The sequence below is a fragment of the Phocoena phocoena genome, chromosome 3 (assembly GCF_963924675.1).
Source record: "Phocoena phocoena chromosome 3, mPhoPho1.1, whole genome shotgun sequence".
In the NCBI taxonomy this organism is placed as follows: Eukaryota; Metazoa; Chordata; class Mammalia; order Artiodactyla; family Phocoenidae; genus Phocoena; species Phocoena phocoena.
The window spans coordinates 48122537-48148782 of NC_089221.1; the positions used below are offsets into that span (position 1 = coordinate 48122537).

Consider the following 26246-nt stretch of genomic DNA (forward strand, 5'->3'; position numbering starts at 1 on the left):
ACTTCAATATTTCACCAGAAAATATTTCACATTTTCTCCACTGAAATGCCTATTTCCTCTTAAAATATTTTTCCATCTGATGACTTTTCAAATTATAACAGTAATATTTGCATCTTATAACAAGTAAAATAGTATCATAAAGACATGTACAAAGAGAATCCCCTCCTTGAGCTCCCTCTCCTAACAGTGAAAACATGGTCTCCATTATCATTAATATATTTATTTGATCAATCCCCCTGTATGTAACCAATCTCCCAACTCCACTACTGCCCCGTCCTCCAACAAGGATGCTGCTGACCAGGTTTAGGCTTTGATCTCTGCTTCTCTCAGCACCCTGATCAGCTGAACTTGCCTGTCTCCATCTCTGGACTACCTCCTCAACCTGCTCAGCCAGTGAAATCTCACTTTCGGCCAACCTAATCCCTGCCTTATAGGTAGCCTACCTCTACCCAACCTAAATACTTTAGGTCTGAATTGTTTGGGAACCAGAAGGAGGGGTTAAGATGAAGGGAAAGGGGGAGGGTACTACAATAGGGAAACAGGGGTGGGGTTTGTGTGGAAGGAGGCAAGGTGTGCAAAAAATAGTTAAAATGGCAGGCCTGACACTGCTATCTTTAGAAAGGGCTGCTTGCAAGACTGGCCCTTACCTGCCTTCTGGGATTTCAGGAGGGTTCCCATCATTTCTGGATAAGAATGGCTCACTGTGCCCAAACTAATATTTGGAGCAAACAATGGACATTATGAATACCTACATTCCTTCTGGGAGTCTGGAATTTTGGTACATGCTAAGCAGAAAGTGCCTATGTGGCCAGTTCTCAATTAAAAACTCCAGGCACTGAGTCTCTAATGAGCTTCCCTGATAGACAGCTTCACCTAAGCTGTCACAATTCATTGCTAAAGAAATGAAGCTTATCTGTGTGACTCCACTGAGAGCTTGTGCCAAGCTCTTTTCCCTCCACTGATTTTACCTTGTATACTTTTGCTGTAATAAATCACAGCCATGAGTAATTTGGTGCAACCGTATGCTGCATACTGAGTCCTTCCAGAGAATCCTCAAACCTGGGGGTGGTCTTGGGGACACCCCCCACACAAAAGCATAGAAGTAGAAGGAAGAGGGGTAGGGAGAATATGGGAGAAAAGAGGGAGGGGAGAAAGTGAAGGAGAGAGGGTGAAGGGGAAAGGAGTGAAAGAGAAGAGATATGGGAGAAGGCAGAGGAAACTGGGATAAGCAGGGTAAGGAAAAGAGCGAGTCCTTTTAACTTTTTGTTTTAACGTCTTAAGATGGCTTAAAAATTTTATATCCTTTCATCTTCTTCAATGATGAAATACTTTCATTTTTATTTTTTTAGGCTATGACATTAAAAATATACATTTATTTATCTTCTTTATTTTATCTTTGGCTGTGTTGGGTCTTCGTTGCTGTGTGCGGGCTTTCTCTAGTTGTGGCGAGCGGGGGCTACTCTTCGTTGCGGTGTGCGGGCTTCTCATTGCGGTGGCTTCTCCTGTTGTGGAGCACAGGCTCTAGGCATGTGGGCTTCAGTAGTTGTGGCATGCAGGCTCAGGACTTGTGCCTTGCGGGCTCTAGAGTGCAGGCTCAGTTGTGGCACACAGGCTTAGTTGCTCCGTGGCATGTGGGATTTTCCCAGACCAGGGCTCGAACCCGTGTCCCCTGCCTTGGTAGGCAGATTCTTAACCACTGTGCCACCAGGGAAGCCCTGTAATTGCTAATTCTTTAAACACTGAATTAGAGGTGATGGTGATGTTCTCATTAATTAATTTACTTCCAATTTCTTTAGCTTATGATCAAAGAATATGACCTGTAAAGATGGCTACCTTTTTGAATTTGTTAAAGTTTTCTTGGTAGCCAAGTACATAAAAATGTTGGTAAATGTACCACTGACATATAAAAAACATGCACATTCTCTAAGAGATGTAAAGTTATATATGTCTATTAAATTTGGTGTGTTGTTTATCCATTTCCCCCATATGTATGTATTCTCTCTCTACTATATCAGGACCATTCTGGAAAAGAAACTAGTGTCAAATTTTCTTTACATTTTGCTTTATATATTTAACTGTTTGAATACATGTTTTATTACACCAATTCATCAATTGTGCTTCAAATAATATCGTCTATTACAATGTTTGGTGCTTTTAATCAAAAATCTCACCTTAACTAATATTAACAGTGACTTCTGCATTTTGTTGACAATTGTCTAATATCTTTTTATCCTCTACTTTAACTTTTAATATTTAAGAATTTTGTAAACTAGTTAAAAATATTTTAAATTGAGGTATTTCTGAGCAACAGCTTTTAGCTATATTTTATTTAAAAATTAATCTGATAATCTGTGCTTCTTAATGGGAGGAATCAGCCTGTTCACCTTTGGTATGACATCTGATATACTTGATATTATTTATTGTTTACTTAATGTCATAGTTCCATCTTTAACTTTTCATTTTGCTAGTTCAATGAAGTTGCTGTTCATTCCCCTTTGCTAATTTTGAAGCGTGTCTAAAAAGATCTTCATCAGCCATGTTGTATATTTCCAGCTTGTTTATTATTATATATTTAGATTTAACCATACACATACTACAAGGTTCACTGCTCTTCTCTGTTTCCTCTCCTCTTCATCATTTATGTACCCTGGGGCCTTGTTCAAATACATTCATTCATCAATTAATGTTGTTCCTTGGGTATTTTTTCTTGAAGGGGAAAGGGGTGAAATATTTCTAGGAATTTTAGCATATGCACAATATAGGACAGATTGGCTAAATTTGGATTCCTGACTTGCAGTCCTTTTTTCTTGTTAGTAGATATCATTCCAGTCTCTAGAACTGCTAAGATGTCTAATGTCAACCTGTTTTTCTTTTATGAATAAATTGTTTACCATTGGAAGCTTTTAATAATTTTTTTCTCCATTCCTAGATATATTTACTAGGGTATTTTTAATTTTATGTCTTTTTCATCAATTCTATTGCACTTCAGTGAACCTTTTTAGTCTGTCAATCTAGTCTCTGCTTGTTTGTTTTGTTCTCCCTCTGGAATTATTATTGCCTCTGGGGTCTTCTGGGTCTACTCTCCAAATCTCTTATCGTTTCTCTCATACTTTTTATACTTGCTTTGTGATTTGACATATTTCTTTCGTTTGATCATCCACTTCATTAGTCAATACTCAAAAGTAGCCACTCCAGTTTGAGGTAAGATAACTAGCACACTTTACCCATCTCCCTAGAAATACAACTATAAAATGTGAACAAAATGCATGGAATACCTATTTGAGGACTCCAAAAAGTAAATAGCAGCAACTGGACTGGGGGAAACACCAAATCCAACATACCACCAAAACAATGGCCAGTTTATTATTTTTTTCTCCTCTGCTACTTCCTGGCTGGAAACCTGGAAGTGAGCACTGTGGCACAGACAGAGAAAGTGCCAGGAGTAAAAAAGGGAACTCCAATACTCAAGGATATGCAGAAATCACCCATCTATATTTTTTCTCTCTTTTCTCCATTCTCTTGCGGCCCAGCCCCTAGGCAATCTGATAGCAGCACTGGCATGGCTGGAAATAGTGACCTGAGGGAGTCAAAACTCTTGGGGAAGGAATCTGTTTTCTCTGTTCATCAGAGCTCTGATCCCAAGAGAGTGGGTCCAATCACCATTGCTTTCTTCCTCTGTCTTCTCACTTACAGGCCCAGAACTGGGCCCAAACACATTCGTGTATGGTAAACAGGGTAACTGAGCCCAATGTTTCCAGCAGGAGTACCAAAAGGGAGAGTCCCAGTGATGAGAGGTACCAGAAAGATCACTGAGAGAAAGAAGCTCAGGAAGGCAACCTCATAAAGCTATTTATGAACTCCAGGACTCATCACTGGGCAGAGCATGCATGGAGCTAACCTTAAGTAGCATACAAAAGATTCTGAAAACTAAACTAACAGAGTACCACTCAGGTAACAGACTACTGAGTGGCACACATTGGGGGCAGATTTGAAATGGCTTTGAAAACTGAATTGACATTAGAACCATGGCAAACATAAGGAGATAAGAACTTTCAGCCTGAACCTAACTTCGCCAATTGCTTCTTAAAACAAAAATATCAACATTCTTCATAAGACTGAAAAAAGACCCAGAGTTTCATGACATTACAAAATGTCCAGGATACAATGCAAAATTACTCTGCATATGAAAAACCATGGACATTTCAACTTGTATGGGAAAAGACAATCAGACAGACAGCAAAGCTGAGGTGACACAGATGTTGGAATTATCTGACAAAGACTTCAAGGTAGCCATTAAAATATGCTTGAGCAAGCAAATGCGAACATAATTGAAACAAATGTTAAAAAAGGAAAGTCTCAGCAAAGAAACAGAAGATATAATTAAGAACCAAATGGAAATTTTAGAACTGAAAAATGTTAAATTATTTTTCATCAAAAATCTAATTTTCATTAAAAACTATTTTTCTGATAGACTAAATTGCAGATTAGAGATGACAGAGGAAAAAGTCAGTGAACCTAAACACAGATCAATTGAAATTACACAATTTAACAACATAGGGTAAAAAGACTAAAAAAAAAAAAGAAGAAAGAAAAGAAAAGAACACAGCCTCAGGGACCTCAGTAACAATTATAAAAGGCCAAATGTCATCAGAGTCCCAGAAAGAAAGAAGAAAGTGGTATGTAAAAAATATTGGACAGAAATAATGGCTGAAAACATCCAAAGTTTGTGGAAAGATATAAATCTGCAAGTTCAAGAAGCAGAATAGACTCTATGATAAACCCAAAGACGTCCATGCTCAGACACATTATAATCAAACTGCTGAAAACTAAAAACAAAGAAAATTTCAAAGCAACCAGAGAGAATGACAAATTACCTATAGAGAAACAAATGATTGAACTAACTGCAGATTCCTTTTCTGAAACCATAGAGCCATCCAGCCTTGTTCTAAAAGAATTTCTAAACAAATTTCTTCAGACAGAAGTGAAGTGATATAGGAAGGAAACTTGGGATATCAGAAATGAAAAGAGAACACCAGAAAAGATACATATCTAGGTAAATAGGCTATTCTTCCCTTTAAAATATGTTTGATGGTTGAAAACAAAAATTGTGACACTGTCCAATGGAGTTTACAATGTATGTAAATCTAATATATAAGACAACAACACATATGGTGGAAGGTAAAGGGTGATAAAGTTTCAATATACCAAATGAAGGAGTAAAATATTGATTCTAAGTAGAAAATGAAGTTAAGTAGGTGTTTTACAATTCCTAGAGCAATAACTAAAAAATACTATACAAAGAGATACAGTCAAAATCACAATAGATAAATTAAAACAGAATATTAAATAATGTTCAAATAACCCAAAAGAAAGCAGGAACGGGTAAATAAAAATGTGAAGCAATCAGTACTTCCATTCACTGCTGATAGGAATGTAAGTTTTTAGAAAACTGTCAGTTTCTTAAAAAGTGAAACATATACCTAGTCATTCCACCGCCAGGTATTCACCGAAGAGAAATAAAAGCATATGCCCATACAAAGACTCGTGCATGAATCTTTAGAGCAACTTTATATGTACTAGTCCCAAAACAACTCAAATGCCCATCAACAAATGAATGGATAACGAGTTATGGTATATCCACAAAATGGAAAACTCCTCAGCAATAAAAAAGAATGGATACACGCAACAGGATGGAGAAATTTCAAAATAATTATTCTGAGTGAAAGAACGCTAAGAAAAAATAATTTCATTTATAAAAAATTCTGAAATATACAAACTAATCAATAGTGACAGAAAGCAGATCGGTAGTTTCCTGGAGTAGAAAGCATGTGAAACAGGGAAAGAAGGGAGAAAGGGATTACAGAGTCTTGATGACATTTTGGGGCTTATGGATGATTGTTATCTTGATTATGGTGATGGTATCAGAAGTGTATATATATGTCAAAACTCATCAAATTGTATACTGTAATGTGCAGTTTAGTGTATATCATTGTACCTCAGCAGAGTTATAAAATAAAAAAGGAGGGTATGGATTATGAGCATTGCATTTTAGTGTTCATGTCTTTGCCTGTAGTCAACGACAAGGAAGAGACTAGGGCAAATGACAGTAGACATCTTCTTTGAATAAAATAGGACTGTATGTTTGTTTAGTTAAGCTAAAATATCATTAAAGAGGGGAATCTTAAAAAAAAACTACCTTAAACAGTTTAACTTAAATATACAAGTAGTCCTTATTTTGCATTGTCTGATACACACGAATTTCAGTTACCATGATTTAGTTAATACCAGACCACGACAACATGGTTCAAATCTCAGTTACCATGGTATATTAACTGTGAGTAAAAAGCGCAGTGTTCAATACTTGCTTTTCAGTCCACAAGATACTATGAAAATAACATGTACATTAAAATTAGTGAGCACTTTGCATGACTTCTTTCAAAGTCTGCAGATGATCACTGTGCATTTGTTATTCAGTTCACACACAGCATTCAGTTTTGTTACCTCTGTGCCCCTGAGATAAACCCACAAGGAATTCCACAAAAATTGATAACTGAATGGGGGAATTGGCAAACATAATTAAAGTGCACAAAAGCAACACAAAGTGATGATACTGGAAGTGAAACTCAAATTGAATGTAAATGGAATTACAAAAGAAATAGCTCACTGCGGGAATGTTGACATTGCTGCCATTTTAGAAACTCTAGATATGCAGACTGAAGAGATCAATGAAGGTGAACTTATCGACATAAATGAGGTAAAGTGTTTGCGATGAAAATGCTGAATATGTCCCAGAAGAAGTGATGCTGGCAGAAATCTTCACATTAAAAGAACTCTCAAGGACATCCCTGGTGGTCCAGCGGTCAAGACTCTGCACTCCCAATGCAGGGGGCACAGGTTCGATCCCTGGTCGGGGAACTAAGATCCTGCATGCCGCACCACATGGCAATAAATAAATACATAAATAAATAAAGAGAACTCTCAGAGATATTTCAAGCCATTGAGAATGTAAAGGATAAAATGTTGGAATCTGACACAAATTTAGAAAGGCGTGTGATAATTAGCCAAGGTAAAGAAAAGATGCTCAACTTGTAAGTTGTACAATGAGAAGACAAGCACTGCTCAAACTACTCTTGACAAGTTTTTTTTTTAAACAAAGAAATATACTTTGGTTCTCATCATTTCTAATATTTTACGTTACACAGATAACTGATAGTGACTTCTAGTGCTTCAAAAAAATTCTTTAAACGTCACAGAACAACTTGAATTTTCCTCACTAATTATTAAGATAACTTTGCATAGGTTTTAGCTTACACTATCAGTTTTATGGATGTGCACTACTATGCAAAGCAAAGACTGTCTGAATATTAGCTAATTTTTTGAAGAAGAATGAAATGTGCTGAACAGAGGGCCATAACATCTTTCTTCCATAAACCATACACATATTATATATAGTCTATGATTTTCAGGGATTGTTAAAATTTGTTTTTTATTTATTAATTTATATATTTTAGTTGGGTGAAAATTTAAGACATATACAATGCAACTGAATATGGAATCTAAGACATATGCAAAGCAATTGAATGTGGAGTCTTTCTTAAGCAATGATTCTCATTTCTAGCTATACATTACAATCAGCTAGGGCGCTTTAAAAAATTCCAGTGTCCTAGACCAATTAGACTAGAATATATGCGGTTGGAACGATAGCATGAGGATTTTTTCCAAATACCCTATGTTATTTTAAATATTCTGGCAAAGTTGAAAAAGACTGTTTCATCTTTTTACACTTTCCCCAAATCTTTTATAATAACTGTCTCAATCATATCTCATTTTGTTTTAAGCCATTTGTTTGCACTATTTCAAAAGTGGTCCATTTAGTTTTATAAGAATAGCAACTTTTGTATTCATACTTCATCAGCTCCCACTAAAATGACATCATCAGAATAATAAATAAAACTAGCATTAATAGGGTTAGGGAGAAATAATGACTTTTGATAAGCACACAAAGCAATTGGTGGGAGAGATGTGCATGGGATTACTAGAGTACAGGTTTGTAACCAGAAATGTTAAGTATGCTTGGGGAATCAATGTTTTACAGAGGAAATGAAATCTATTTAAAGATGGATTAATCTGGCAATTTGGTTAGGAAACCTTCACTGTTTTGAATTTTTATTTCTTCTAATGAAGTAAGAGGTTTAGGTCACAGAATTTTGACTGTGCTAAAGAGCTATACTTAGTTGCTTCCTCAGAGCAAGGACTTTTTGGAATTAAAAGACAACAAGAAACCAAATTTTTCAGACACTCAGTGGTGCACACGATTTACATTATTACTGATATGATAAGACCTCTGGTCATATGAGGGAAAAAAGAATAATGCTGCTTCTTTTCAAAAAAGTACCACTACTGTCACTGATATTAAAGATAATGGACAACGTCACTCATTTTCCAAACTTTACTTCGCTGATCATTAGGGAAGAATTGCAGAACTACTTGATGGAAACAAGCCACATAGTCAAAGCAGACTGACAAATTTAAGCAGACTGACAAATTTTGATACATACAAATTTTGCTTGATTTCTTGCAGTTACTGGAATAAAAAACTCTGGATATGCCTGTATGCTTTTGTTAGAGTGGATGACCTAGCTGAAAAGGAATTACTGTCAACTGTGCACTAAAGGGGGTTGGAGGACAGTAGGAGATGCAACCCCAATCATGCTTAAAACTAACCAAAACATAGTAAAAAAATTAATACTCTCTTATTTAGTTAAAACTGTATGTACTATCTAGAAACATATTTACCCATTCTAAAAGCATAATACTAAAATGTAAGGATAATACACCTTAGAACACAGAACGTCATACAAATTGTGCCAAACCCTCTTCTAGGCAATGGGAATACAGGGTTTTAGAAGACAATATACCAGTAAAAAGATAAGTATATAATACAATTTCAGTGGCAATAAATTGAATGAAGAAAATAGAGCAGAATAATGGGATGGAGAACCATTGAGAGCAAAGGAGGGATTCGGGGGCAGCAACTGACACATTTGATGGCTCCTTCTTCAAACAGTCTTCCCTCAGCATCCATGATACCTCACCACCCTAATTTGCCTTCAATCCCTCTGGTTACTCCTTTTCAGTTCTTCTGCAGTCTCATCTTCTGCCTAACTTTAAGTGTTGGTATTTTTCAGGTTTGTAATCACTGAACTGCTTCTCTCTTCTTACTCCACAAATAGTGCCTGGGTGATCTTATGTCCTCCTCACTTCACGTATCATCTTGCATTAAACAATCTAAATTTCTCCTGAGCATCAAACATATACTATATGCAACTGTGTCCTGCACTCTCCAAGTGAAATCTCCACACGTTCCTTGAAAGCAATATGGGAAAAGTCAATATGAACAAAATTAAAGTAAAACTTGCTCCCTCTTTGGGGAGAGATGTTACCATCATTCACCCTGACATACAAGGCACATAGCTGGGAATCATTGCAGACTTTTCCTTTTTCATCATTCATTATATCCAATTAATCTCCATGGCTGGTTGATTCTATTTCTTAGATTTTTTTCAAATATCTTCACCCTCTTGGCCCCAACTGCCACGTCCCTGGCTCGGGCTTCCATCAACTCTCTCCTTGCAACAGTTACCTAACTTGGCTCCCAATCCTGCTCTCAACTTCAATCCATTCTCTAAGCAGATGACAAAATGCAACAGTTGTCACCTTATTCTCATCTTCTTGCCACTTAACCAAGCATACAAGGCTCTTCCCCATCTAGCCTCCCCTACTTCTCCAGCTTCATCTCTTGTCAATGGCCCTCTCTCCACAATTCTCTGCTCTAGTCATGCTAAACTTTGTTCAATTCCTGGCCTATGCTCCGCCTTTAACATATGCTTGTCACATAGTAACTCACTAAATACGTTGACTAAATGAAAGAACGAATTCTTGGAAGATAGTTATTCCTTGGGAACCGGGGCGAAGGAATAAAGTAAAATGAAAATATCCTCATTTAGATTTATAGCGCCCTCACTCGAGCCCGCGTGCGCACCCACCTGCCTACAGGTATATAAAACCTATCCTATTTTCTCGAGCCACAGAACAGAAGAGAGAGTAAAGCCCAGTTGTGGTGGAGAAAAGTGGTAATGAGGCGGCCAAGTGTTAGGCAAAGCTAACACAGCCATTGGCCCAGATTTTTTTTTTTTTTTTTTGGTGGTACGCGGGCCTCTCACTGTTGTGGCCTCTCCCGTTGCGGAGCACAGGCTCCGGACGCGCGGCCATGGCTCACGAGCCTAGCCGCTCCGCGGCATGTGGGATCTTCCCGGACCGAGGCACGAACCCGTGTCCCCTGCATCGGCAAGCAGACTCTCAACCACTGCGCCACCAGGGAAGCCCCATTGGCCCAGATTTTAACCGGAATATTAGAGAAAAGAATAAGGTTTTCTTTACCTCCGTGTGGACTCCGCTCTCCGAAGGCGAACAGGGTCGTCCAAACCCGCTTGTCGTGCCAACAAAAACCCTAGCATCCCGTTCCTTCACACCTGCTTGCGAACTGGACGGCGCCATGACAGAACACTGAGGCTGGGGTGTAGAGCGGAGTCTCCCATTGGTCAAACATGATGCCACCGGGCCAATGGAGAGCGTCGTTACTTGAGGGTGTACGGAAGGAGGTGGGTGGGACTCCTCTGAGTAGGTGGGCTGGGTCAGCTGCCTGGGCTTTCTCGCTTTGGTCTCGTGGAACCTCGGCAGATTACGGCACGACCCGCGCTGGAGCCGGTGGGAAGGCATGGGTTGGTCTCAGAATTTCTTCCGTGTCTTGTGGAGAGCGCTGTCAAAGGAAGTGAAGGAGCAAGTGGGCACAGACCGGTTCGGGAACAAATACTACTATATCCCAGAGTACAAGAACTGGAGAGGTGAGATGAGAGCTAGGGCAGCGGTTGGGGGGTCGAAAAACGATGTGCGGCACTTGTAATCACCAGAGTACACAACCCGAGTTCGTTCTCCCCACAACCCTCTCTACTCTGGCCGCTGGCTTTAAGACGGGCTGTCGGTGAACGGCCCGGCGGGTGCCCGCCGTCCCTGCGCCGCAGCGCCCGTGTCCTGAGCCCGGCCGCGGCCACGCTAGCGTTGTATCTCCCATCGCCGAGAGCCCAGCCAGCGGAGGACCGCCTCGTCTGCCCCCTTCAGTGTGGGTCCTTGAGGTCGGGCGACGTAGACGGGGACAAGTCCACGGACGTCTTTTACCAAAGGTTCCCGGGAGGGGTAGGGAAGTGCCTTTCCTCCTCCCATGACCCTCTTGCGACCAGGCTGGCGCGGGGTAATTGAAGAGGTGTATTTTGAGCGCCTCCGCTCTCCTCTTTCGTGGTGTTGACCTTTTTCAGTGGCTCCGGCGTTGGCCCCAGGCGTCACCTTCCTCAAGGCCAAAACTGTCAGAAGTAGGGCCATGCACGCTGACTGTATGGAAAAGAGATCCCCGCAAGGCTCCACGTTACCTTTCCCATGAGTTTACACTCCCAAGACCCTGTTGCGCTGACTTGAAGATACAGGGCGCTAACCGTGTTTCTGTGCAGGAATCTTGCGAAGTCTTGATGTTTGGGGAGGTAGGGGCCGTTGCTGGTCTTTGAGATCACACCACGTGGCAGTCGTGGTAAACTCTTCTGTGTTGTTCCAGCGCCGCGATGCGAAAGATCTCAGGCTTTGGGGTCAGAAAGGCATGGGTTAGAATCTCAACTTTGAGATCTAATAACTGAGGGATCACAGACAAAGTATTTGTCCTCCGCAGGTCTCAGTATCCTCACTTGAAAGTTAGAGATAATAATAATAGCAATAATACTGAGAAACACTAAGACCTTTCAAAGTTGTGTTCCATTCATTTCCCGTAACTCTTGACAGAGGGCATTTCTTCTTCGTAGAGCATATGTAAAGGGTATTCCTTGATTTATTACTCAAAATTGTTTTGCCTAGCCCTTTTCTGTAACTTATTTTAATATCTTAGACTTGTTTCCCTAATAAGCATTTAAACTCTATCAGGGCAGGAAATAAGTCTTAAAAGTCCATAAAGAACCTAGAATGGTGGTGAAGTGTTTCTTGACAGAGGAAGCAGAGGGAAAAATGTTTCTTTTCCATAAGTTGTCAGGTAACGTTAAAAAAATACTAAAAACATCAGATTGACCTTTTTAAATTGAAGTATAATTTACATACAGTAACGTTCATCCTTTTTGGTGTATGGTTTTATGATTTTTGACAAATGCATACTCTCATGTATCACGACAATCAAGATATAGAACAGTTCCATCACCCCCAAAAGTCCCTCCTACCCCTTAGTATTTCATTCCCTCACCCTGCCCTTGACAACCACTGATCTGTTTTACGTTCCTACAGTTTTGCCTTTTCCAGAACATCATGTATAATAAATGGAGCTATATTGAATACAAGATGCAGTCTTCTGAGTCTGGTTTATCTCACATGGCATAATGTAGTTGAGATTTATCCATGTATCAGTAGTTCCTTTTTGTTACTAAGTAGTATTCCCTTCCATTATATGGGTTTACCACAGTTTATTTATCTGTTCAGCAGCTGAAGGACATTTAGGTTGTTTCTACTGTTTTTGGTGATTGAGCCTCTGTAAACGTTCACATATAGGATTTTGTGTGAACATAATTTCTCTAGGGTGAACAGCTAGGAGTGGAATTGCTGAGTTGTGGGTAAATGTATATATAACTAACTTTATAAGAAACTACCAATCTGTTTTCCAAACTGGTTGTACAATTTTTCTTTCCTGCCAGCAACACATGAAAGTTCTAGTTTCACATTCTCACCAGCACTTGGTTTTGTCAGTTTTTTTGTTTTTATTTTTATTTTAGCCATTCTAATAGGTAGATAGTGTTATCTCATGGTTTTAATTTTCATTTTCCTAATGACTGAGGATGTTGAGAATCTTTTCATGTGCTTATTTGCCATCCATGAATCTTTGGTGAAGTATCTGTTCAAATCTTTTGACCATTAAAAAAAATTTGTATTAATTTTATTTCATTGAAAATACAGTATCATTAAAGAAAGACTTAAATTAACAAAATCATGTGTATTCTAAAATGGTATAATTTGTGAGTCACAGGTAATGTTTATCTTATAATTTTATTATTATAATACCAAGTTGTTTTCCAAAGTGCTTATGCCAATTTATGCTTCAATTAGCTTGATATTTTGAATCCATGTACTCTTGATTGTGAGAAAATCAGGCTTTTACCAATGATGTAGTAGAATCAATGTATGCTGCTGTCTAATGTCTCTGTGTGTCTCAGTTCTTAGATAATTGAGGGCTGTGGTACAGATGTGTTATACAGTCTATAAGTACCATTACACATTTCATAAGCCTTCTACTATAAAGCAAGGGAAAATATTTTTAGTTTGTTTTCAAGCAAGTTTTCAAAAAATAAGTCATCTAACTTTTCTATTTCCTTGATATGAAAGGTGGTTCTTTAGAGGTCTCCTTGAGTTTTCTTTGAGTTGCATAATTGAACACCATCAATGAAGAGTGTTTAAGAACCCTTTAGAGGAAATTAATTTTTCTTTTAATTCAGTTAATTACTGTGGTGCCAGTCATCAAAGAACTATATTTTCCACATAGGGTTTTATTTAATAAGAGAAAATCTGTTGTTATGTAATTCAAAATAAGTCTTGAGTATTGTCTAGTCAGCTGAATTTAAGTTTAGAACTGTGGAAATTTTAACTTTTTTTAAAAAAGCATATTGGCATTTCAGGATAAAAAGATTATGAGTATAGCATGTACTCGGCATTTTTAATAGCAAAGTGTTGATTGACATCTTTTTATTGAAAGTTTGCTTGCTCTATAGTAGATTATTTAGTAGAAGATTCCTCAAACTTGTTTTAAGTTGTTATTTGCTAATTGACATTGTGAATGTCCAGATTTTGGGGGTGGGGTGAATATTATGCATAATATGCAAAAACACCTGTTTGGAGTATTGTGTTTGGTTCTGGACACCACAGTTTAGGAGAGATGCTTGAAAATCTAGTGTCCAGACAGGGATAGTTATGATGATAAAATTTTCTGGAAATTATATACGTGAGTATTATTATCTGTGAGTCTTGAGGAGGTTTACTTTGAAGAGAAGATTTACGAGGAACTTCAAGTATATGAAAAATCTTGGTATAGAAAAGGATTAGGCTTGGGACTTAACTGGTGGCCCAGAGGTTAAGAATCTGCTTTCCAATTCAGGGGATGCAGGTTCAATCCCTGGTTGGCAAACTAAGATCCCACATGCCACAGGACAACTAAGCCCGTGCACTTCAACTACTGAGCCCCTGTGCCACAACTAGAGAGCCCAAGTGCCGCAACTACAGAGCCCACACACCGCAACTAGAGAGAAGCCTGCACACCACGATGAAAGATTCAGCATGCCGCAACTAAGACCCGATACAGCCAAATTTTAAAAAAGATAAAAGGAAAGGATTAGGCTCATCTGTATAGCCTTTTAACTCAGAACTTAGATCAGAGGGTAAATGTTTACCTTTTTATAAGAAGCAACTTTCAGACTGTTAGGGCTGTGCTAGAAAAAGAAGAGGGTGCCTTACGTTTGATTGTAGCTGGGAGAATTTAGGGAGATAAGTAGCTGGAAACATTTGATCAGCAGCTTGAAGGATAAATACGATTTCATAAAGAGTGGTAGAAAAGTATTTCTGGTTGGCACCTGGAAGGGATAGGAAATACCACAGAGATTAGTAGGTAGTCCCATGTGGGTAGACTTAAGAGTAGAAGAACAATAGAAGCTGTTCTAGTGAGGGGATAGACAAGGTCAGATTATAAAAGGCCTTGTATAGGTTTGAAATTTATGCTTCATTCTGTAGGTGGTAGGTAGCCATTGAAAGCTTTTCAACAGAGAAAAGTTTGTGTCATAATTAGAGCTATTAGAGAAATGACTCTGGAAGCCCTGGGAAAGATGAGCTAGAGGGGAAAGGGAGGGAACTAAAATTCTGTTAGGTGGGAGCATCGCTAGGTTTACCGTGATCCTGGATAGAGATCTATTTGGACTGAAGTGATGGAAAGAAAAGTTTGATTTGACAAAACTTTTGGACTTGGTAATGAATTGGACTGTTAGAAGGGGAACGAAAAGAGGAGAGGCCAAAGTTGATTTTATTGTTTTAATTCTGGAGAACTGGTGGATGGTAGTGTACCGATTCATGCAAATAGAGGCTATAAGGGACTAATGCAAATGGAGAAGCAGGGCTTAGGCTTGGCTTGGTGGAAGAGTAAATAGAATTTGTTGCTTATAACAGGGCAACTGTATAATCAGGCAATTGTATACTCAGATCTGCAGTTCCAAAGATGTCAGTGATTAAAATACAAATTTGGAAGCCATCTTAATAGAGGTGATCACTAAAACTGTAGGGATAGTTGGATTCAAGCAGGGAAAGAATAATAATAACATGATATTAAGAGACAGGTATTTGGGGGCTTCCCTGGTGGTGCAGTGGTTGAGAGTCCACCTGCCGATGCAGGGGACACGGGTTCGTACCCCGGTCTGGGAAGATCCCACATGCTGTGGAGCGGCTGGGCCTGTGAGCCCTGGCTGTTGAGCCTGTGCGTCCGGAGCCTGTGCTTCGCAACGGGAGAGGCCACAACAGTGAGAGGCCCGCGTACCGCAAAAAAAAAAAAAAAGGAAAAAAAAAAGAGACAAGTATTTGGGAACCCTGCCATTTCAGTGGCTTCCTGTTACCTGAGAATAAATCCAAACTACCTGGCTGGCATTCATGACCTTTGAGTCCATCTTGAATGTGATACTTGTTTTTAGTCTAATCTTTAGATCAATGGTTTTATAACAAGCCTAGATATTTATGCTATTAGGAGAGCTCAAACCTGAAAGCTTACATGATTTCCTATCAGGGAGTTGAATCAGATAGTATTTAATTTTCAGCATTCAAAAAATAGCGTTAAAATTAATTGAATGTAGTTATTTAAGAGTTGCATCTAGTCTGTAACATTGATGTTCCAAAAATGGAATCGGCTGGGGGCAAGGCAGGGATATCAGTGGACCGTAGGTAACAGCGATGCTTTCTTTTAGAATTCAGGACAAATATTTCATCAAACATGGTAGATTTATTTTTGGAACACATTTTAAAAAATTGTATAACCTTCATTTAGGCTTTTTGTATTGAATTGTTTACACTAGGCTACTGCCAGTGATTTTCAAACTGTTCACAGTTTAATAATTATAAAATAAACCTATTCAAGTTCCAGCATTTTATTAGAAAATCTTACATGCTAAAAGATTTTTTTCATTTTATGCTCAGTTTTTAAATGAGGCATTATTTGTACATTTATAGAAATTGTGAGCAAGGAAAAATCTGTGCTAAGATTTTAATGAAAGCATTATTGCCAAATTATATTTTCTATACTTTCTATATTTATATGAGTGTGTTTAGATTCACATATATCTAGATTATCAGTGTGTCAGACACGTTGTTTATAATAATATTTCCTGAATTTTACATTTCATGCTTTTTGGTTAAAAGAAAAAAAAAAGATGGCCTTTGAGCATGGCATTTCCAAACACTCTTGGGAAGCCAAATCAGAAAAGGTATAAACCGCACTTTAAAGGTGATCATTTAATATTGAGGTCTGTCAATCTAAGATTGAATTTTGTTTAAAATTGCAGGTTATTTTATATCATTTCTATGTGCTTCCTTTTTTAAAAAATTAGTTGGATTTTACCTTTTTCTAACCTGACAATCATTTGTTTTATTTATTTATCCATTTATCTTTAACTATTGAATTAAGAAATATTTCAAACATAAAAAATAGAATGATAAACCGCCACGTACCCATCACTCACTTTAAACAGTTATCAACTCATGGTTAAATTTTATTTTCTCCACACCCTGCCACCCAACTCTCCTCTTATTTTAAAGCAAATACCAAACATCGTGTCTATTTACCTGTAAACATTTTCAGTATATATCCCTTGAACACAGACTCCTTTTTTAAAATATAACAATAACACCATCATCACATATAGAAATCAAAAATTCCTTAATATCATCAAATATTCTGTCCATATTCCCTTGATTGTTCTATAAAATGCTCTTATTTATTGGTTGATTTGTTTACTTAGTTTTGCAGTCGGTATAAATTGACCTCCAAACAAAATCTTTACATCATGATCACTAATATGGTTTTTTTTGTTTTTAATTTATTTAGTTATTTTTGGCTGCATTGGGACTTTGCTGCTGGGTGCCAGCATTCTCTAGTTGCGGTGAGTGGGGGCTACTCTTCATTGCAGCCCGCGGGCTTCTCATTGCAGTGGCTTCTCTTGTTGCGGAGCATGGGCTCTAGGCGTGTCGGCCTCAGTAGTTGTGGCGCGTGGGCTTCAGTAGTTGTGACTCGCAGGCTCTAGAGCACAGGCTCAGTAGTTGTGGCACATGGGCTCAGTAGTTGTGGCTCGTGGGCTGTAGAGCGCAGGCTTGGTAGTTGTGGCGCACAGGCATAGTTGCTCTGTGGCATGTGGGATCTTCCCGGACCAGGGCTCAAACCCATGTCCCCTGCATTGGCAGGCGGATTCTTAACCACTGCGCCACCAGGGAAGTCCACTAATATGTTTTTTAAGTCTCTTGTAGTTTATAGGTTTCCTCTTTATGTTGTTTTTGCTCTATCTCTCTCACACACACACCCCTGCTTTTTTGGGAGTGGGTGTTAACAAAAAGTTACTTTTTTTTTTTTTAATGGCATTAATCCATTCATGTTTGTTGTAAGAAGTGGTATATTTCATCTTTGGTCATCTTATTTTTTATGCTTTGTTATTTATGTCTTCTTATCCCTACCTTTTTAGATGTCTTTTGTAGTATAGCCCTCATTTTACTTGACCTTGGCTGTACTAAGTGAGACCTGAGTGAATGCTACAGGCCTGTGGCTTCCTATAGGGTTCTGGTAGAATTTCTCTGGGAGAACTGTACTCAGAACTCAGGATGTCTTCACTTTCATCCCCTGCAAGTGGGAATCTTAAGAATGTCAGTATCAGGTCAGAGTTGTAGTTGCCTATGAGAAATAGGGAAGGGGCTCATTGGGATACTTAGCACATACTATTGTTTGGAGCCTTTTAAAAAAGATCTTATTTTGTGACGTCTTACAAGCTCTTCACATCAGTGATAACTAGGCCTTCCTGTTAGGAGCACTGATGGCATGCCCAAATTCCTTTGACTTGACCCTTACCATTTATTTGCCCCTTGCTCTCATACTTGCTGCTCTAAGATTGGGGTTTTCTCAGTACTTCTTTTTGGAAAAACCCATAGAAATTCTTTCCAGTGTGTCCTGTTATGTCTGTGCTGATTTACAGACCAGTCAGCATTGTTGGTTTTGCCTTCCATTCGTCTTGTACCATTCACTAGTTTTCTCATGTGACAAATATTTATTCAGCACTGCTTTATGCAGAACATATCTGTTTTATGTATTTCAGGTCTATTGGCTTCAGTTTCTCACCTTTTGATGTTTAACTGTATCACTTGTCCAGTTTAGCTGCATCCTATATTCTTTAATAAAGTCAATAGGATTTGGGAAGATAAATGAGGTAAACATAAATCAATGGCAATTTTAAACTGAAGTTTACATATTTAATTTGTAACACAAATTAGCAACACATTTTTTCCTCCATTTTGTTCTCAATTCACGATAGCCTCCAGTCTTTTTAGCAGTACTTCCATTAATGATAGCTGTCATTCATCGAGTGTTAACTGATTAGTTCATGTCTTTACAGCAGCCATATAACTAAGGATTATTATCCTTATCTTAAACATGAGGTGTTTGTTTCATTTTGAATACATAAATGAACTTTATGTGTATGTGCCGGGTACAGAGTAGGTACTCAAAAAATAGCTGTTCAATGAACTGAGATATTTATGGACCCAGAATTATAAAAGCAAAAACAAAGCAAGATTTTTTTTAAATGTAGGAAATGATGTAGTTTTATAAAATCTTAAAACAGTGATTAAGGCATATTTTTCTTTTTATTTATTATAAATGGGCCAAATTATTCTTCAGGGATTGAAATATTCTCATTAGAAATAAGACTGTCTTTTCCATAACTTTTCTAGTGTGGTTCCAGTTTGAACTTAGCTTAGTTGCAGGCATCAAACTTCTGTTAAAATACCGAGTCATGGGCTTCCCTGGTGGCACAGTGGTTAAGAATCCGCCTGCCAATGCAGGGGACACGGGTTCAAGCCCTGGTCCTGGAAGATCCCACATGCTGCGGAGCAACTAAGCCCGTGCGCCACAACTACTGAGCCTGCGCTCTAGAGCCTGCGTGCCTAGAGTCTGTACTCCGCAACAAGAGAAGCCACTGCATTGAGAAGCCTGTGCACTGCAACAAAGAGTAGCCCCCACTCGCTGCAACTAGAGAAAGCCCCCACACAGCAACGAAGACCCAACGCAGCCAAAAATAAATAAATAAAATAAATAAGTTTAGGGCTTCCCTGGTGGCGCAGTGGTTGAGAGTCCGCCTGCCGATGCAGGGGACATGGGTTCGTACCCCGGTCCGGGAAGATCCCACATGCCGCGGAGCGGCTGGGCCCGTGAGCCATGGCTGCTGAGCCTGCGCGTCCGGAGCCTGTGCTCCGCAACGGGAGAGGCCACAACAGTGAGAGGCCCACGTACCACAAAAATAAATAAATAAATAAATAAATAAATAAATAAATAAATAAGTTTATTTAAAAAAAATACTCCAAAAGATACCCAGTCATATTTTTTTCCTTTCAGGATGAATGAATCATCATCTGATAATTCAAAACCTGTATCATCCAACTGTTAATGTGTGATTATAGAGCTGCATTGTTTTATGTTTTTTTTAACATCTTTATTGGAGTATAATTGCTTTACAATGGTGTGTTAGTTTCTGCCTTATAACAAAGTGAATCAGCTATACATATACATATATCCCCATATCTTCTCCCTCTTGCATCTCCCTCCCACCCTCCCTAACCCACCCCTCTACATGGTCACAACGGACCGAGCTGATCTCACTGTGCTATGCTACTGCTTCCCACTAGCTATCTATTTTACATTTAGTAGTATATATAAGTCCATGCCACTCTCTCACATCATCCCAGCTTACCCTTCTGCCTCCCCATGTCCTCAAGTCCATTTTCTACGTCTTTATCTTTATTCCTGTCCTGCCCCTAGGTTCATCAGAACCATCTCTCCCTTTAGATGCCATATATATGTGTTAGCATACAGTATTTGTTTTTCTCTTTCTGACTTACTTCACTCTGTATGACAGACTCTAGGTCCATCCACCTCACTACAAATAATTCAGTTTTGGTTCTTTTTATGGCTGAGTAATATTCCATTGTATATATGTGCCACATCTTTATCCATTCATCTGTCGATGGACATTTAGGTTGCTTCGTGTTCCATCTATTATAAGTAGAGCTGCAGTGAACATTGTGGTACATGACTCTTTTTGAATTATGGTTTTCTCAGGGTATATGCCCAGTAGTGGGATTGCTGGGTCATATGGTAGTTCTATTTTTAGTTTTTTAAGGAACCTCCATACTGTTTTCCATAGTGGCTGTATCAATTTACATTCCCACCAACAGTGCAAGAGGGTTCCATTTTCTCCACACCCTCTCCAGTATTTATTGTTTGTAGATTTTTTGATGATGGCCATTTTCACCAGTGTGAGGTGATACCTCATTGTAGTTTTGATTTGCATTTCTCTAATGATTAGTGATGTTGAGCATCGTACCATGTGTTTGTTAGCAATATGTATATCCTCTTTGGAGAAGTGTCTATTTAGGTCTTCTGCCCATTTTTGGTTTGGGTTGTGTTTTTTTTTTTGATATTGAGCTGCATGAGCTGCTTGTAAATTTTGGAGATTAATCCTTTGTCAGTTGCTTCATCTGCAAATATTTTCTCCCATTCAGAGGGTTGTCTTTTTTTTTTTTTTGTGGTACGTGGGCCTCTCACTGTTGTGGCCTCTCCTGTTGCAGAGCACAGGCTCTGGACGTGCAAGCTCAGCAGCCATGGCTCACGGGCCCAGCCGATCCACGGCATGTGGGATCTTCCCGGACCGGGGCATGAACCCGTGTCCCCTGCATCGGCAGGCGGACTCTCAACCACTGCGCCACCAAGGAAGCCCTGAGGATTCTCTTTTTGTCTTGTTTATGGTTTCCTTTGCTGTGCAAAAGCTTTTAAGTTTCATTAGGTCCCATTTGTTTATTTTTGTTTTTATTTCCATTTCTCTAGGAGGGGGGTCAAAAAGGATCTTGCTGTGACTTATGTCATAGAGTGTTCTGCCTATGTTTTCCTCTAAGTGTGTCTGGTCTTACATTTAGGTCTTTAATCCATTTTGAGCTTGTTTTTGTGTATGGTGTTAGAGAATGTTCTAATTTCATTCTTTTACATGTAGCTGTCCAGTTTTCCCAGCACCACTTATTGAAGAGGCTGTCTTTTCTCCATTGTATATTCTTGTCTCCTTTATCAAAGATAAGGTGACCATATGTGCGTGGGTTTATCTCGCTTTCTATCCTCTTCCATTGATCTATGTTTCCATTCTTGTGCCAGTACCATACTGTCTTGATTACTGTAGCTTTGTAGTATAGTCTGAAGTCCGGGCGCCTGATTCCTCCAGCTCCATTTTTCTTTCTCAAGATTGCTTTGACTATTCGGGGTCTTTTGTGTATCCATACAAATTGTGAAATTTTTTGTTCTAGTTCTGTGAAGAATGCCATTAGTAGTTTGAAAGGGATTGCATTGAATCTGTAGATTGCTTTGGGTATTATAGTCATTTTCATAATGTTGATTCTTCCAATCCGAGAACATGGTATATCTCTCCATCTGTTTGTATCATCTTTAATTTCTTTCATCAGTGTCTTATAGTTTTCTGCATACAGGTCCTTTGTCTCCTTAGGTAGGTTTATTCCTAGGTATTTTATTCTTTTTTTCGTAATGGTAAATGGGAGTGTTTCCTTAATTTCTCTTTCAGATTTTTCATCATTAGTGTATAGGAATGCAAGAGATATCTGTGCATTAATTTTGTATCCTGCTACTTTAGCAAATTCACTGATTAGCTCTAGTAGTTTTCTGTTAGCATCTTTAGGATTCTCTATGTATAGTATCATGTCATCTGCAAACAGTGACAGCTTTACTTCTTCTTTTCCAATTTGGATTCCTTTTATTTCTTTTTCTTCTCTGATTGTTGTGGCTAAACCTTTCAAAGCTATGCTGAATAATAGTGGTAAGAGTGGACAACCTTGTCTCGTTCCTGATCTTAGAGGAAATGGTTTCAGTTGGCTGTGGGTTTGTCATATATGGCCTTTATTATGTTGAGGTAGGTTCCCTCTATGCCTACTTTCTGGAGGATTTTTATCGTAAATGGGTGTTGAATTTTGTTGAAAGCTTTTTCTGCATCTATTGAGATGATCATATGGTTTTTTCCCTTCAGTTTGTTAATATGGTGTATCACATTGATTGATTTGTGTATATTGAAGAATCCTTGCATTCCTGGAATAAACCCCACTTGATCATGGTTAATGATCATTTTAATGTTCTGTTGTATTCTGTTTGCTAGTATTTTGTTGAGGATTTTTGCATCTATGTTCATCAGTGATATTGGCCTGTAGTTTTCTTTCTTTGTGACATCTTTGTCTGGTTTTGGTATCAGGGTGATGGTGGCCTCGTAGAATGAATTTGGGAGTGTTCCTCCTTCTGCTATATTTTGGAAGAGTTTGAGAAGGATAGGTGTTAGCTCTTTAGAGCTGCATTGTTTTTGATGATGTCACTTCAACTTATTTGTATTTAGTGTTTAAATACACTGAAAACCATAGTTAATTGGTATTCAATTAAAACATAGTTATTAAAAGTCAGAAAAATAAAATAGTCAGAATTATTAAGTAAGGTGTATCTTTTTTCAGTGAGTAATTGGAAGCTTATGATATATAGTTCTTTAGAATGTGATTTTGCTCTAACATTTGGGAAATATTTTTCCAGCAGGTGGCAGCATTGTCTTGAAAAACGTAGCTTGCCAGTTTATTAAATATTTTTGAGCCAGTTTGAGGAAAGAATCTTTCCTTTAAAATAATTGAATTTACATTTTTTCTTCCAAATAAACCCAGCACTACTGCTTTATAAAATGCTAGTCATAAGACAAGGATTTCAAAATGACGCTATGGATTACTCCTAGTCAGTAATGCAGTGATAAAAGTGACAGTTATGTTTTGAAGAATCGACCAAAATTTTAAAAGATCATACATATAATTTTTCTAACAGTAAGTAATATTCTGTCTTGAGTTATCGGAGATAACATAATATAATCATAACCATGGACACCATCAAATTCATAGAACATCCTAAAATGTTTTATGATTTTACTTAAACCATGCCTTCTGTTTAGGAATACCTGAAAAAAGTTGAACTTCTTTTAAAATCCTTTGTTGAATATAAAATAATAAAAATGGTTAATTTTTTACATAGGTTATCTTAATGTTCTCTGAATGTTGGAATTTTCATTTTCTTATCTTCATTTTAAAATTTCATTTCTTAATTGTGTTTTCCTCTGAGATTATTTCAATCGCTTATTGAACTTCCTTAGTTTGTGTGTGTATGCATGCATGTACTTAAACACTTAATTGTATTTTGGTGAGGGGAAAATATCAACATTTTCCCTGTAGTCCTTGATTGCATTCCTGTCTCATACCAGTGGAATCACATCAGAGTCATACTTTCGTCCAAGAGAGAAACAGGAGCATGAAATTATTCACAGTCATACAGGCAATCCTTTATACTGTCTTTAAGAATTTAAGGAACCATAATCTTCAATTCTGCCTTTCCCTGCCAGGGAAATATGGGACCTTTTGATCAGAAATGGAAACCAATAATGAATGAGTGACTAAGCTAGTTATATCTATTTCTGAGTGAGGCTGAAAATGTTTCATGTAAGAGAAAAAGAGTTATTGTCCTTCTTTGCTTTGAGTATCTCATAATTGCTTTATATTAAGAGTAGTAATGTCAGGCTTCCCTGGTGGCGCAGTGGTTGAGAGTCTGCCTGCCGATGCTGGGACAGGGGTTCCCATAGTGCCCAAGTCTGGGAAGATCCCACATGCCATGGAACGGCTGGGCCCGTGAGCCAGGGCCACTGGGCCTGCGCGTCTGGAGCCTGTGCCCCGCAACGGGAGAGGCCACAACAGTGAGAGGCCTGTGTACCACAAAAAAAAAAAAAAAGAAAAAAAAAAGTAGTAATGTCAATAACAGCAATCACTGTAATTAGTATTATTAAATCCTGTGAATTAGACACTATTCCTAGCACTTGTCATGATTCACTGTATTTGCGGAAGAATTACAACAAATGAAAAATAATATATCTAGTATTGATTTGTCAAGGTCATTTAGTGGTGAGCTCCATTTGTGTTCATCATTGAACCCAAGTTGCTCTGTCCAGGTAAATCAGTTGAAACTATTACTTTTCTTACTTAGCCCTCTCACTTTCCAAAGTACTACTCAGTTCAGCAGTTCATTTTTGCTGCTATTTGGAGACTGTATAAGTGTTAGTTACTCTACAAGAATTACAAAATCAAAAGAGGAGATCAAGATGTTGGAGTAGAAGGACATAGGACTCACCTCTTCCACGAACACATCAAAAATACATCTACGTGTGGACAAATTTTCACTGAAAACTAACTGGAGAGTAGCAGAAAGACTCCTGTACAACCAGGGCTGTAAGAAAGATCCACACAGAATTGGGCAGGAAGGGAAGAGAGGTGAGAGGGTTGGGACCTGTGCCCCTGGGAGGGGACTCAGAAGAGGAGATCCTTGGGAATGAGTGGTTCAAGCCATATTTGGGGTGCACCAGTCCTAGGGTCTGACAATGGGAAGCTCAGTCCCCTTGGCCAGTTGGATGGGCAGTGGGACTAACAGGAGGGCTCTTGGAAGCTTGGACTCTATTTGTGAGGAGCGCACATATGCTTGCTTACTCCTGAAACAGGGCAGACTGAAACTGCCTTGGTCACTGGCCGGTTTCCCATGACTCTCCTGGCATATGCCCCAGCCTGAGCTGAGCGATTGCTATAGCCCTGCTTGCTCCATGATGCAGCTCCACATTGGGGTGAGGGCTGCCATAGTTGAGGGGAGAGCTCGGATATGAGGCACAAAGGTGGCTCAGACCTGTAGTGGCTTCTGAGCAGGGCAGGGGCAGCCATTGTGGGCACTTACACAAGCAGTGCATCAGAAGCAGTCTGGGACTCTGACTTTGGCTGGACTGCCACAGCCCATGCCCCCAACCCACTGATTGCTAGCACCTGCCCCACCTGCTCAGTGGCACAGCTCCCTGCCACGGCAAGGGCTGCAGCAGCTGAGGAAGAGCTCAGCTGTGAGGGACAAATGCTGTTCAGACCTGAAGTAGCATCTGAGCAGGGCAGGGACAGCCGTTACTGATTGCTTACACAGGGAGCTCATCAGAAGCTGTCTGGGTTGCTGACTGCAGCTGGGATCAACACAGCCCATGCCTAGACCTACACTAAGGGCCTGTACCAGCCCCTCTCTCTCCAGCACTGCTCACCTCTGGGCCGAGGGTGCTGGTACTGGGAGGGAAAAGAACACACACTTAAAGGGAATGGAGGCAGCTCAAACCTGACCCTCAGGGCTTCTGCTTCAGCAGCTTGGGACCCATGACCCCCAATAGAGTGGTTTTGGATCCTAACCAAAGGAGAAGCCCCAGCTCTCACTTGGCTCTCTAGCACCTCTATCTCCAGTGCCACCTCCTCCCAAGGTGAGTGCTGCCAGCTAGCCCTGGGGAAAGATGTGACTTGTGTTCACATCAGACCCAGCTCTCCCACCAAAGCCACTGGGCACATGCAACATGTATAGGGATGTTCCTATACAAGGACACTACTTTAAGATTGAAATATCTAACTTTTCCACCTAATTTCATAGAGACAAAGAAAGTTAAGCAAAATGAGAGGATAGGAATTTGTTTCAATTGAAAGAGCAAGAGAAAACCCCTGAAAAAAAAACCAATGATACAGAAATAAACAATTTATTAGATAAAGAGTTCAAAGCATTGGTAATAAGAATGCTAACTGAATTAGGGAAAAGAGTAGATGAACACAGCGAGAATTTTAGCAAGGAACTAGACGATATAAAAAAGAACCAGTCAGAACTGAAGAATACAGTAACTGGAATGAAAAACATACTAGAAGGAATTAACAGCAGATTAGGTGATACAGAAGAATATATAAGTGATCTGGAAGACAGAATA

At 39.0% G+C, this 26246-nt stretch overlaps 2 protein-coding genes across 2 annotated transcripts in view; one reads left to right on the top strand and one right to left on the bottom strand.

The window, feature by feature from the left end:
* The window catches only part of ERCC8 (ERCC excision repair 8, CSA ubiquitin ligase complex subunit), a 58672-nt gene extending 48101 nt beyond the window's left edge, over nt 1-10571 (bottom strand). The window contains exon 1 of the mRNA XM_065874605.1: nt 10441-10571. Coding sequence (XP_065730677.1) covers nt 10441-10517 — 77 coding nt within the window. The 5' untranslated portion in view covers nt 10518-10571. The remainder of the gene's footprint in view (nt 1-10440) is intronic.
* A 182-nt stretch (nt 10572-10753) lies between these two features.
* Nucleotides 10754-26246, top strand: part of NDUFAF2 (NADH:ubiquinone oxidoreductase complex assembly factor 2) — a 183478-nt gene continuing 167985 nt past the window's right edge. Inside the window, exon 1 of the mRNA XM_065875245.1 lies at nt 10754-10904. Coding sequence (XP_065731317.1) covers nt 10778-10904 — 127 coding nt within the window. The 5' untranslated portion in view covers nt 10754-10777. The remainder of the gene's footprint in view (nt 10905-26246) is intronic.